This window comes from Pteropus vampyrus, unplaced genomic scaffold (assembly GCF_000151845.1).
Source record: "Pteropus vampyrus isolate Shadow unplaced genomic scaffold, Pvam_2.0 Scaffold171, whole genome shotgun sequence".
Lineage (NCBI taxonomy): Eukaryota > Metazoa > Chordata > Mammalia > Chiroptera > Pteropodidae > Pteropus > Pteropus vampyrus.
The window spans coordinates 1,963,264-1,977,142 of record NW_011888952.1 but is presented as its reverse complement, the minus strand read 5'-3'; the positions used below and the strand labels follow the sequence as shown (position 1 = coordinate 1,977,142).

Sequence of the window (13,879 nt, the reverse complement as noted above, 5' to 3'; positions counted from 1 at the left end):
CAGTGCATCTCTTCCTAGCATCCAAGAGCTCCTTATTTACGTATGAACTCATAGAACAATGACAATGAAGCCATCTCTGATCACAGATTAGTAGAGAAAAGAAGGGTTTTTCAGCTAATGATTCTGAGACAGGTTAATTATTTGGGAGAAATAATCAAGATAGATACCCGTACCTTGTCTCATATATGCACCATAAAGTGTCAGATTGATTAAATAATTAAATATTTTTTAAAAGGAAATCATTCTAAAACTAAGAATAATATTCCAGTGTGTGAGATTTACCCCCACACCAAGTAATTCTTAGACAACAATTGAGTGTCTATCAATTCAACTTAATTCTGACACTTTTTACTCAGAGAAAACATCAAATTCCACAGGTTCAGGGCTGAGTCCTACAAGACTGCCCTTCCCCACTTCAAACACCAATTGCAAGTCTAGGGTATCACCTGTACTTCTGACTGACCAACTGGTTATAGATTGGAGGTTCCAATGACCCCTTCCAAGGGTTCAATTAATTTGCTAGAATGGCTAACAGAACTCAGAGAAACATTGTTCTTACTAGGTTAGTGTTTTATCATAAAAGGATATAACTCAGGAACAGCCAGATAGAAGAGATATATAGGACAAATTATGGAGAGAGGGCACGAAGCTTTCATACCACTCTCCCTGAATCTCCAGGTGTTCACCAACCCAGAAGCTCTCTGACTCCCTTGCTTTTTATTTTTATTTTTTTAATTTTGGAGGCTTCATTACATAGGCATGATTGACTAAATCATTGGCCATTGGTGGTAGAACTCAGTGTCTAACCTCTACACCCTCTCTAGAAGTCCAGGGTAGGACTGAAAGTTTCAGCCTTCTAATCATAGTTGGCTCCACTGGAAACCAGCCCCCCCTCCCCCATCCTTAGGTGCTTTCCAAAAGTAACTTTGTTAACATAACAAGTGATACCTTTATTGCTCTCACCACAGGAAATTCTAAAAGTGTTAAGAGCTCTTTGCCAGAAACAGTGGACAAAGACCAAATATACAGTCATGCACCACATGATGATGTTTTAGTTACCAACAGACCAAATATATGACAGTAGTATACCATAAAGCCTAGTGTGCAGTAGGCCATTCCATCTAAGTTTGTAAAAGTGCACTCTGTGGTGTTCACACAATGATGAAATCGCCTAAGGGTGTATTTCCAGCATGTAAGCCCATTGTTAATTGGCGCTTGACTGTGTATTCCTTATTATAAATTGCAATATCATAAAAATAGATTTCAGAATGGGAAAGTATGTAGAAAACATCAAAATAACTATAGAAATCACAACTAGAATTTTAGAACTTCTAAAATTCCTGGGAAGAAACATAGAAAACTAAAAGCGGTCAGCAGTGGAGAGTGAGACTGGGAAGTCAAAGAGAGGGAGATGGGCTTCTCACTCATACCTTCCTATACAATTTCATGTTTTGCTTTTACTCTGAGTACATATTGCTTTTATAATTTAAAATGTCAAGTTAATACTAATATTATTTACGTACTTTTCTGTATTATATCTCTTCCCAAATTAAAAAAAATTACAAAAAAAAATCATCTATAAAATTAAAGGGCATGCTAACAACATGTAATTTGATTTAAAGAGTTTATGTCCATAATATGTAAAGAACATAATTAGATCAATATGAAAAACACCAAAACAACAACAGAAAAATCAGCAACACACTCTTAAAATAATGAGATTCTTTTCCTCAACTAGCAAATTGGCCATGGTCTAAAAAATGAACCCTATCTGATGTAGGTGAGGGTATAGTGAGAAGACCAGGTCACACTCCACTGGTAGGATAAGAACTTGGTTGTCATGTGGCTCAAATGAAATCATCAATCCAAAGAAACTTTGTCTATGATAATGTCCCTCCCACATTATCTTTGTCATCGAGATAGGGTAATTGAGGCTCATGGAGGTGGCCCTCCAGCTAGTTGTGGTAGAGTCTGGACTCAGACCAAGGTCTCCAAATCCCTAGCCCAGCGCTCTGCCGCATCCTCTCCGAAAGCTGGCTTGGCGGTCACTTTACTGGCCCGTTTGTTAACCATGTGCGTTGTGTGTCTACTAAGTGCAAGACACTGGAATCAGTAACTTTGGAGGTACAGACACAATGACATAACCCCAGTCTATAGTTTGTAACTTGGGGAAACTGAGGCACTGAGGAAATGAAAGTGAAAGCTCCAACATAATGAAAACTAATGTGGAATCCAATATACCATTAGGCAGCAAGTTCTATTGTTCCTGGGGGCCTTTGAGTAGAGATAATTAGGTATGGCTGGACAGAGGCATACTAGAGAGGTAGGGGTCAGACCAGGTTGTCCATAAGATCTGTTCTACATTCGTGCCATTCACGGGGAGGTGGGTCTGGGGATGAGAGGTAAAGCACTCTGTCAGCCATAATGCAAAATGCTAACCATGGAGAGAAAGAGAAAGGCACTGGACAGGGAGAGCAGCACAGCAGAACGCAGGTCTAGGTTGAATATGACCCCCTTGGGATACTGGAGAGGGATGCTGTCTGCATATCAGCAACCAGCATTCACCACAGGCCCTCTGTGCTGGACACTGCAGAAATCACTTGGTCACTTGGCTACGCTGTCATCTCATGAGGATGGGAGCTGGGTCTTCTTATTTACCACCATCCCTTGAGCCTAGTATAGTGCTGGCCGACATGTAAGGAAATATGGAAGGGCCATAGCATTTATACAGATGAGGAAACTGAGGCCCAAAGGTAAGTCACTTGCTCATGTTCACGTTGCCACTAATGGAACAAGGCTTTGAACCTAGGCCTTTCTGGTTCCTACACCCCTAGTCCTCACTAACAGAGATGACCTGTTCTTTCCCAACTATAGCAGTTAGCAAGGATTTGGTCAAGACTGCTCTGTCATCAGGCTGTGTCTCGGCGCAGTGGCTACTTTTTTCCCCTCCAAGCAGTGGGTTGAATATGCTGGCTGCTGAAGATCTCTTCTGCTTTCCCATTCAACAGGCAGGTTTCTCCTCCTCCCATCAGCAGAGGTAACCTGATCCCCTAGGTGACATTGCTAAATCGAAAGGCTCATTTTATTTCCTTTTCTAAATTGTTCCCAGAGCAAGTCTTCCCAACTCAGAGGGAGTAAATTAGTACCCTCTCTTCTGACAGCATAATAGCTTCTAGAGGTCTTCAAAGCTGGCTCAGCTGCTGCCAACTTCAAAGTGGTTGTTACACAATCTTTTCACCTAAAAGGTGCCCTGTGGGGAAGGAGTTAGAGGTATGAGGACAGAGCAAACTAGGCGGAGAAAATCTTCACTCCAGAACTCAGATGGCTAACCTCCATCCTCTGAAGGTACGGGTGGTCTGAGGGCAGGAGTGCAGGACACAGGGCTGGAAGGGACCTCAGGTGTGCTCAGAGCCTCTCTGTAGTGCTGGGAAACCTCTCCGGAGGCCTCTAGGGGAAGATGGGAACTTTGAAATAAGGGACATTTGTTTTCCAGCAACCATATGGATGCCCAGAGATAATTGTCTACAAATCAGGATTTGGATATCTTGATTCTTGGAAAGCATCCTTTTTGTGTAACTCATAGAAAAAGCAAGGGATTTCATGTCTGAGATAAATGGATGCACATTTCACCTTCCCAACCAAATGACTGAAACTTCGAATGTGTGACGTTCCTCCCTGAGCCTTGAGATTCTGTGACAGTGTTTGAGAAATCCTCGCACAGGACTAGACAGATTGCAGATCCAAATTATACGGGAGAATTCCAGGATATAGAGGATATGGAGAAAGTACTTTCCTCTCCAGTACCACCTTGTTTCCCACTGTTGGTTAAGTCAGAGTCAAGAAACAGGTATGAGGAGCAGATTTATCCCAACTCTAGGAATAATTCTGCCCTTGCCTGGGCTGAGCTGAATTTCCTTTTGAGAGGAGGTACATCAGGCTTGCAGATAAAGTCCTTAGGGCTACCAGCCCATCCTTCATCTATAGTGCCAGAAGAATTCTTTAAAGGTAACTGTATCTGTCACTTACTGCCACAATAATGCTGTGTAACAAAGAAGCCCAGAACACAGTGGCTTACCTCAACAAGCAGGTCACTTGGGGAAGCTCTCCTTCAGTCTGTAGATTGGGTTGGTTTGGTCCCAGCGTCCAGGCCAGGCTCAAGTCTGGTCTGTGTGTGTACATTTTGGAGTCTAAGCTGCAAGGACAGCATTTCCCCAGGGAGGTTCTCATGGCAAAACACAGAAGGGATAATGAACAGATCTAATCACACAAGCATATCTTAAGCATCTGTTTGTATCACATCTGCTAATATTCGTTGGCCAAAGCAAGTCACGTGACTAAGCCTGAAGTCAGTGGAGCCAGGAGTTATATTGCTCTCCAAGGAAGAAAGTAGGGAGAGTGACTGCTTGCTGGAAAATGATTTAATCTATCACAGGGCCCAAGATTGAATAGATTTAATCCACCCAAGCACCTTGGTTTATAGCTGGTGAGATCAGGCCCAGAGAAAAGATATTGCAGGGGGAATTGGAACCCAAGGCTCCTGAGCCCCAGTCCAATGCTCTCTCCATTTTGCCCTTGATTGCCAGAGTCGTTGCAAGACAACATGGTGTTACAGTCCCCAACATTAGTGTACCCTTTCGTTGCATTATAAAAAGTATGGTGTCAAGAGAAGAGGACCTGAGAGAGTCCTATTCTGTTCTTGAGTCTGGTGCTCATTCCTGGATGTGACATTTGAAAAGGGGCTGGACAAGCTGGAGTGTATTACAGATCACAAGCGGGAAGAGGAACTGGTAAAGGAATTGGCATAGTTAACTGAGAGAACAAAAACTCAAGGAGATACAGGTCCAATCTTCAGCTCTCCCAAGCCTAAAGGAGCTCCAGCTTATTTGGGAGGGTAGAACTAAAACTTATCAGAGAAATCAGATTTTGGTCAAGCACAACATGAGGAAGTTCTTACCCTGTAAGAAGCAGGAGCCGTTGGGCAAGGGCAAAGCATCATGGAAGCAGGTGACAAGCTCCTGATCACTAGGGGTGAGCAGAGGCAGGTGACAGCTGCTGCAGGGACTCTCCAGACTAGTCATACCTCCCTGGGCAGGGGGTTGGACAGGCCACTTGGGAGCTGCTCCCTTTAAAGTGGAGCATCACACGTGTTCTAAGACTAACTCCCAATGCACAATCTGCAGCAGCTGAAGTCCTGGGAGGCTCATTCCCTGACTTGGCCTCAAGAGGATGCAGAGCCTGAGGTTGGAGGGGCCGGGACTTGACGGGTCCATCTTTATCTTGCCAAAGTCATTTGTAATCTGATTTCTCCTTGGTCATGACGTTTGCCTACGTTTCTTCGCTGGTGAGCCCCTCCCAAGGGCAGGAGACAGTCACTGCTCTGATAAACCTCTCCATTGAGGGGCCTGATGTGGAAGGGCTGCTCCCTCGCAGCAGCAGAGCCAGAACTGAGCAGTGGGGTGCTGCTCCCATAAAAAACTTGGCCAGGACAGATGTGTCCTCCTGAGGCTGCAGAGAGCTTCCAGTGTGAAGCTCATCAATGCTTCTCTGGCTGAGAAGCAGCCGTTTCTCAGGGGCCTCTCTTGCTTTCCTTGTTTGAGCTCCCGGGAAATCAATCTTCTCTCACTTTCCCTGGGATTTTCTCCTGCAAGGGATCTGAAGGAGCACTGATTTGTCTCCAAGTGTTTTCTCGCTCGTGCATATTCCCACTTGCAAGCCTCTCTCCCTGCCCACTCCCTCTCTGTGCCTCTGCTCTGTGACCAACCTTATTTTCTAGAAGTTCAGCAGAAGCTATATGATCATACGCCAGCCACCTAACCTTTCTGAACTACAAAGCTTCGTCAGGATAATGGTGCTGTCCATGCTTTTACTGCTCTGCCTGCCCCCACAGGACTGCCATGTGCTCAGACAGAATGTTCCAGCAAAGTGCCTGTTCCTCCCACTCTGACCTGAGCCCTCTCACTGCTTCCCTACAGGGACTGTATTATGCTCTGCTGTCTGAACAGTGGCACCAGCTTTGTGGCCGGCTTCGCCATCTTCTCTGTCCTGGGCTTCATGGCATACGAGCAGGGGGTACCCATTGCTGAGGTAGCAGAGTCAGGTAAGTGCCCAAGGTGGTGATGCTTTGGGTGATGTTTACAATGAAAATATTATCTTCCTCTTCAGCTCATTCTTCCCCTGGTTCAGGTCACAGGAGGGAGCCCCACCATCCATCCTCAAATTGGGATCCTGGGAATTACCTGGGCAGGAAACCTTGACACGTCCTCACTGCTAAATCCAAGGCATCCCCAAGTTGTGTAGATTCTGCCTCCTCGATGCCACTCCACTTCATCAGTTTTTCCCCAGCTCCACTGTCTTCCCAACAGCCCAGGCCACCATAACCACTCACCTGGATGCCTGCAGGAACCTTTCACTGGCTTCCCTGCCTCCGCTACTTACCCCTCTATTCCATGTGCTACCCTGCAGAGTGATTTTTTCAAAAATGCAAATCTGAACGTGTCCTCTGATGGAAAATCTTTCTTGGCTTCTCATGGTGCTGAACTCTCAGCATGGCCTCAAGACCCTGTATGGCCCAGCTCCTGCAGCCTCACCACCTGCCTCGTTCCCCCATGCCCTCTCTGCCCCTCAGAAGTCTGCTTTCACTTCTGAGACATAGCTCACTCCCTCCCAGCCCAGAGACTTTGCACATGCTCTTTCCATTGCTCGAAGAGCCTCTCTGTCTCCCTGTCCCTTTTCTAGATGCAGAATCACCACGAGTGTGACATTCTTAAGTACATTTTAATGAGTGTTTCTATCAAACACACTGTAGGCAGAGTTATTATCGATGAAGTGGTTATGCAAAATGGTGAATAACTCTTCTCTTGATCTACATGGTATTTGAATTATGGAAAAATTAAATGTATATTAAAAAGTACAAAATTAGTTTGTGTTTTCATGGCAGAGTTGGATTCTAATCTCAGATAAATCTAAATAGGTTTTTCACCTATAAGAATGTCTGGTAGGACATTTGTTCAGAGCAGCCTAGGGGGCTCAGCCTCTCTGGTCTCCATCTACTCAATGCCAGTCATGCCCTCATTCTCACTGCCTCTTCGAGAACCTTGGTCTGGGGTGTGGCTGTTTTTGTCTCATGTGCCCACCAAGCTAGGCAGGATGGTGGGTATTCACATCAGAGCAGGAAGCTGATTGCTGAGCTTTGCTCCATTACCACTAGGGTCCACCTTCCTCTGGACATTGTATGTCAGAGATAGAGACAATCTCTGCTGAAATCAGGGGTCCGAGCTAGGCCAGAGGATATTAATATAATCAAAGTTGTCAGTCATCGAGTGCCTGCTCTGGGCAAGAGCTGTCTCATATGGCCCTTGGCTCAACCCTTCGAGGTGGCACTTCTGCTATCCTCATTTTACAAATGAGGAAGCTGAGGCTCAGGGAGGTAAGGTCACTTATCCAAGGTTACCCAAGCTCAAAGGGATAGAGCTGAGCTTTAAACATGGCCATCTGGCTCCAGAGCTCATCTTCTGACTATGACATCCTCTGCCCACTACGGGCAGGGCACCTGGCACTTCATAAAACACCCATGCTCTGTCCTCACATTGAACCATGAAGTAGCCCCATGGGGAAGGAACATTACTTTCTCTACATGAGCTTTGCCGTCTCTGAGAATCCACTTCCTCCTCTATAAAATGAACATCCTAATTCCCACCTCAGGTGTTGAGTTAGATAGGATATCTACAGCACTATCTTACTCTTTTTATCCTTTCAATTGACCCTGTATCATTACAGTTGAACATCACAGATTTGAACTGCGCGGGTTCACTTATAAGCAGATTTTTTTCAATAAATATACAGTCAGCTCTCTGTATCTCCAGGTTTTACACCCACAGATTCAGCCAACCACAGATCAAAAACAATATTTTTTTAATTACAATTGACATACAATATTATATTAGTTTAAAGTGTACAACATAGTGATTAGACATTTATATAACTTAAAAAGTGATCACCCCAATGAATCTATCCATCTGACACTATACATAGTTATTATAATATTATGGACTATATTCCCTATGCTGTACTTTACATACCTGTGACTTTTTATAACTGGCAATTTGTACATCTTAATCCCTTCACTTTTTTCACCCATCACGTAACCTTTCTTCTGTCCAGTCAATTTGTCCTCTGTATCTATGAGTTTGTTTCTGCTTATTTCACTTAGCATAATACTCTCTAGGTCTATCCACGTTGGCATAGATGGTAAGATTTCATTCTTTTTATGGCTGAGTAATTTTGTAGTGTGTGTGTGTGTGTGTGTGTGTGTGTACACACGCATCACATCTTCTTTATCTAGTCATCTATCAATGGACACTTAGGTTGTTTCCATATCTTGGCTATTGTAAATAATGCTGGAATGAACATAGGGGTGCATATATCTTTTCAAATTAGTGATTTGGATTTCTTAGATTAAATACCCAGATGTGGAATTGCTGGGTTACATGGTAGCTCTATTTTTAATTTTTTGAGGAACCTCCATATTGTTTCCCATAGTGGCTGCACCAATTTACAGTCTTGCCAACAGTGCACGAGGGTGCCCTTTTCTCCACATTCCCACCAGCACTCACTGTTTGTTGAGTTATTGATAGCCATCTGACAGGTGTGAGGTGATATCTCATTGTGGTTTTAATTTGCATTTTCCTGATGACTAGTGATGTTGAGCATATTTTCATATGTCTATAGGCCATCTGTATATCCTCTTTGGAGAAATGTATATTCAGGTCCTCTGTCCATTTTTTAATTGGATTATTTGTTTTTTGGTGTTACGTTGTATGAGTTCCTTAATATTTCGGATATTAACCCCTTATCAGATATATCACTGGTGAATATCTTCTCCCATTCAGTAAGTCGTCCTTTCATTTTGTTGACGGTTTCCTTCTCTGTGCAAAAACTCTTTAGTTTGATGTAGTCCCATTTGTTTGTATTTTCTTTGATTTTCCTTGCCTGAGGAGACAGATCCCAAAAAAATATTAGTAAGACTGATGTCAGAGAGTTTACTCTCCATGTTTTCTCCTAGGAGTTTTATGGTTTCAGATCTTACATTTAAGTCTTTAATCCATTTTGATTTTTTTCTAGTATATGTTGTAAGAGAGGGATCCAATGTCATTCTTTTGCATGTGTCTGTCCAGTTTTCCCAACATCATTTATGTCTTTACCTCCTTTGTCTTACATTAATTGACTGTATAGGCAGGGTTTATTTCTGGGTTCTCTATTCCGTTCCATTGATTTACGTGTCTGCTTTTATGCCGGTACCATGCTATTTTGATTACTATAGCCTTGTAATATATCAGGTAGCTTGATACTTCCAACTTTGTTTTCTCTCTCAAGATTGCTTTGGCTATTTGGGTCTTTTGTGGTTCCATATAAATTTTAGGATTATTTGTTACTAGTTTTGTGAAAAATGCCATTGATATTTTGGTAGGGATTGCATTGAGTCTGTAGATTGCTTTGGGTGGTACGGACATTTTAACAATGTTAGTGAAAACAGTATTTTTGATCCATGATTGGGAATCCACAGACGTGGAATGCCAACTGTGTCCATTTTTCTGTGCCATTTTATATAAGGGACTCAAGCATCCACAGATTTTGGTATCTGCAAGGAGTCCTGAGACCAATCTCTACCCTAAATACTTAGGGATGACTGTAGCTAAGTTTTGGGGGATTCAAAAGTGACACAAATTTTTGACTACATGGGGGTGTCTGTGCCCCTAACCCTTGCTTTGTTCAAGAGTCAACTGTATTTACATTTTATAGGTGAAGCTGACCGAGGAGCCATAGATAGAAATGAAAAGAGCCAATTGAAAATACATTTTCTTGACTTTTTAAAATTTCAAATTGAAAGCATGTTTATTGTAGAAAAAATGTGGAAATATTGACAAAGGAAAAAGTCTCCAGTTCAAATCTGACAACACTTTGGGATTCTCCTGCCAGGATTTTCCATGCATATATAGCTACATGTGTGTAGATGGAAGTGGGAACAAATTATTCTTGATATTCTGTAGGCTACATTTTTCCATTCACAATAATGCATGATGAGCTTTCTGCCTCGGAAACAGAGATGGCATCATGAATTTCAATGGCTATTTGGTATTTCACTGGATGGATGTACCATAATTGATTTACTCTGTCCCACTCATCAGGCCCTAAGGTGGTCGTTTTTCATATGCTACCTCACAAAATCCTCGTAGCATCTCTGCGAGGTGCTTTATCTGGGCACCTTTCACATAAACTGCAGTTCTGGGCCTTATCATGCCCACTACACATGACAGCTCTGTAGCTTAGAGTGCGAACTGGTTCACCCAAGGTCACCTAGCCCATAGGTAGTACAGCCTGGCTCTGGCCTTTTCTGCCTCAGCTTTTTGTGTTGCTCTTGGTGCCCAGCAAGTAAACCTGCTCTATGGGGGTATAGATCAGACCAAGATCTTCCTTAGGAGGCCTTGCCATTTGGATAAATTGCAAGTTGCAAGTGATATGTAGCCACCTCACCTTGCTCAGAAGAACCAGAGCTCACTTTCTGAGGAATGATTTTTGGAAAATACCTAATTAGGTGGCAGAACACTCGATGGAATGTTGCAGCACACCTGGAGGCAGCCAGGAAGGCAACATACGCTTCTTGCAGGGTTCAGATTTTCTCCTGCTAAGAGTCCAGCACCCAAGATTTGCTACCCTTCCCCGCATGTCCCTTGGTCTGTTTCTCTGATACCCTTCCCAGTCAGGGTGTTATCTCCTGGAGCTGAGATTTTAGACAACTTATAGTTCAGTCTTGCATTTTTATTTAGTCTGATCATCTGTCTATTAATAGGAGTATTTGGTCTATTTGCATTTTTTAATTATTGAAATAATCAGGTCCTGAAGTCTGTTTCAAGGCAGAAAATATCAGAATGAATATCAGAAGTGGAAAGTGTCAGATGTGTGGTGGCAGTGTAAAGTGGCACATTATTAACTCTAGATAGACCTTGATTAGTTATAGATGTATATCGCTGGCCCCACTGTTTAGAAAATAATAAAAAGAGGTAGAGCTACAAAGCTTATAGATGAAATACAAATGACTATTTTAAAATACTAGTTATCCCAAAAGAAGGCAAAAAAAAAAAAAAAAACAGAGTAAAGAAACAGACTAAGCCCAAAAAACCCAGAAGAGACAAAAAGAAAACAAATAGGAAATGGTAGACTTATACCTAATCATATCAATAATTACAGTAAATGCAAATGGGCCAAATACCCCAATTAAAAGGCAGAGATAACCAGACCGAGTAAAAAAGCAAGACTCAACTCTAAGGTGTCTAAAAGAGACACACTTCACATTTAAAAACATAGATATACCATGCAGACAACAAGTATAAGGAAATTGGTGTGGCTATATTAGTATTAAACAGAGTAGATTTCAAGTCAAAGAGTGTTACCAGAGATAAAAAGGGACACTTCATAATGTTTATAAAAGGGGCAATTCATTGGTAAGAGATACAATCCTTAAAGTGTTTGTACCGAATGACAGAGATTTAAAATATGTGAAGCAAATGCTAACAGACTAAAAGAGAAAACAGACAAACCCACAATCATTGTTGGAGTTTTAACACCCCTCTTTCACTCGTGATAGGACAGCTACAGGCATACCTTAGCAATATGGCAGGGCCAGTTCCAGACATCCGCAATAAAGCAAGGACAGGCATATCTCAGAAATATTGTAGGTTCAGTTGCAGACCACTGTAACAAAGCAAGTATTGCAATCAAGTGAGTATCATAATAAAGTGAGTCATAATCTTTTTGCAGGTGAAGGGTCATACCTTCAGTTGGTTAAAAAAAGGCAACACCTGTGAAGCATAATAAATCGAAGCACAATAAAACAAGGTATGCCTGTATACAAAATATCAGTAAAGATAGATCTGGACACTATCAACCAAGTTGAACTGATTTAATTGACATTTATAAAACAACTGCAGAGTGCAATCCTTTTTAAATGCATATGAAACATTCACAAGATAGAATAAACTGAACCATAAAATAAATCTCAATCAATTTCAAAAGATTTAATTCTTACAAGGTATATTCTGTGACAACCAATGAATAAAATTAGAAATCCATAACAGAAAGATATCTAGAAAATCCCAAGTATATGTAAATTAAGCAACACACTTCTAAATATCCCACGTGTCAAAGAAGAAAATGTTTCAGACTGAACAGTAATGAAAAACACAGCATATCAAAATTTGTGGGATACAGTTAAAATGCTTACAGGGAAACTTAGAACTTTATAAATACCTATATAAAAAGATTTAAAGTAAAAGATTTAAGTTTCTTTCTGAAGAAGCTGATAAAAGAAATACAGACTAAATCCAAAGTAATAGAAGCAAAGAAATAATAAAGGTAAGACAAACAAACAATAGAGAAAACTTTTAAAGCCAAAATTTAACACTAGAAAATATAACAAAATTGTAACCACCTAGGAAGATTAATCAAGAAAAAAGAGAAAACACAAATTAATAATATGAGGAATGAAAGAGAAGAAATGGCTACCGATCTTAAAAATATCAAAAATGAGAATGAGAATGTTATAAACAACTTCAAGCTAATATATTTGAAATGTAGATTAAATGGACAAATTCTTTTAAAAATATAATTTGTTTAAACTGACTCAAGAAGAAATAAAAAAACTAAATAGCTCTATATACTTTAAAGAAATTGAATTCATTATCAAAAACCTTCTTATCAAGAAAACTCCAAGCTCTAATGGTTTCACTGGTGATTCTATCAAACATTCAAGAATGAATCAATCTTACTCTTTTAAAAATTAGAGGAGGCAAGAATTCTGAGTATCTAAGGACAATGAATGACAGCTATATAGCTATTTATATCCCAAACTATTTTCCCCAAACAACAAGAAAAAAACAAGAAGGGAAAAGCATATTCTACACAAAACCATGCCCCCTGATAACTTGAAGACAGAAAATGTTAAAGCTGCAGATAACTGTAACAAAAAGAAAAATCACCAATCCTAGTGCAGAGTCTCTTCCTCGACCACCCACTCTGCAAGGCTTGGTGGTGAACAAAGACAAACTGAGAAAAACTGTGGGAGGGTAGGGGAACAGAAGACAGAGGCTGATGAAGGGACCTAAAAGTGATTTGGAACTATTTCTAGAAAGATTAAATTCACTCTAAATCTGAAAATACTGGAAAGGATCCAGACAGATCCCTTAGAAGGAACTACAGAGAAGGGATTCAAAGTACGTATGATTTAAAGGGGCAGGGATCATTTAAAAGGATAGGCATAATTTTAAGGAACAAAGCTTCTAGGAGAGAAAAAAAGGCCAAAAGGAAGGAGAAACACCCTTTGACAATTAGATGGTGAAGGTAAAACCAAGAAAAGAAGATAAAATGTAAATTCCTGCAAAATAAAGGAGAACCATAAAATCGAGGTGTGAGAAGGGGAGCTCACCTTCTCCCCACCATCAAAACAAAATGCTGTTAAAGTACATGGACTTTGCTATACTGACAGAAGAGAGCACAATTAACCTGGGAATGTTATAAAATACCCATGAAAAATAAGAGAAGAGTCAAGTCCATACAGAGCTACTGCAGAAAATCAGGAATACAAATTTCCCATATATCAGTGAATAACCATGCTCCCCCTCTGAAAAAAGCCATGAAGTAGAAGAAAACTCTAAATCAGCACTCCAAAGAGAATTAAACATACCAAAACAAGCACCTGAGGAAGTGAAAAAACACCTTGAAACAGATATTCAGAAACTAACAAAAGAGGAGAGGAGAAGAGAAAGAAATGAAAAGAGTTGATTGAACTCAAGAAAGAAATGAGAAAAAAATGAAAAAAAAAAAACCT

The 13,879-nt window shown here is 41.0% G+C and overlaps 1 protein-coding gene across 1 annotated transcript in view; it reads left to right on the top strand.

Annotated features, from left to right (window-relative positions):
* Positions 1-13,879, top strand: part of SLC6A11 (solute carrier family 6 member 11) — a 120,617-nt gene that overhangs the window by 85,973 nt on the left and 20,765 nt on the right. Inside the window, exon 7 of the mRNA XM_023536880.1 lies at positions 5,973-6,097. Coding sequence (XP_023392648.1) covers positions 5,973-6,097 — 125 coding nt within the window. The remainder of the gene's footprint in view (positions 1-5,972; positions 6,098-13,879) is intronic.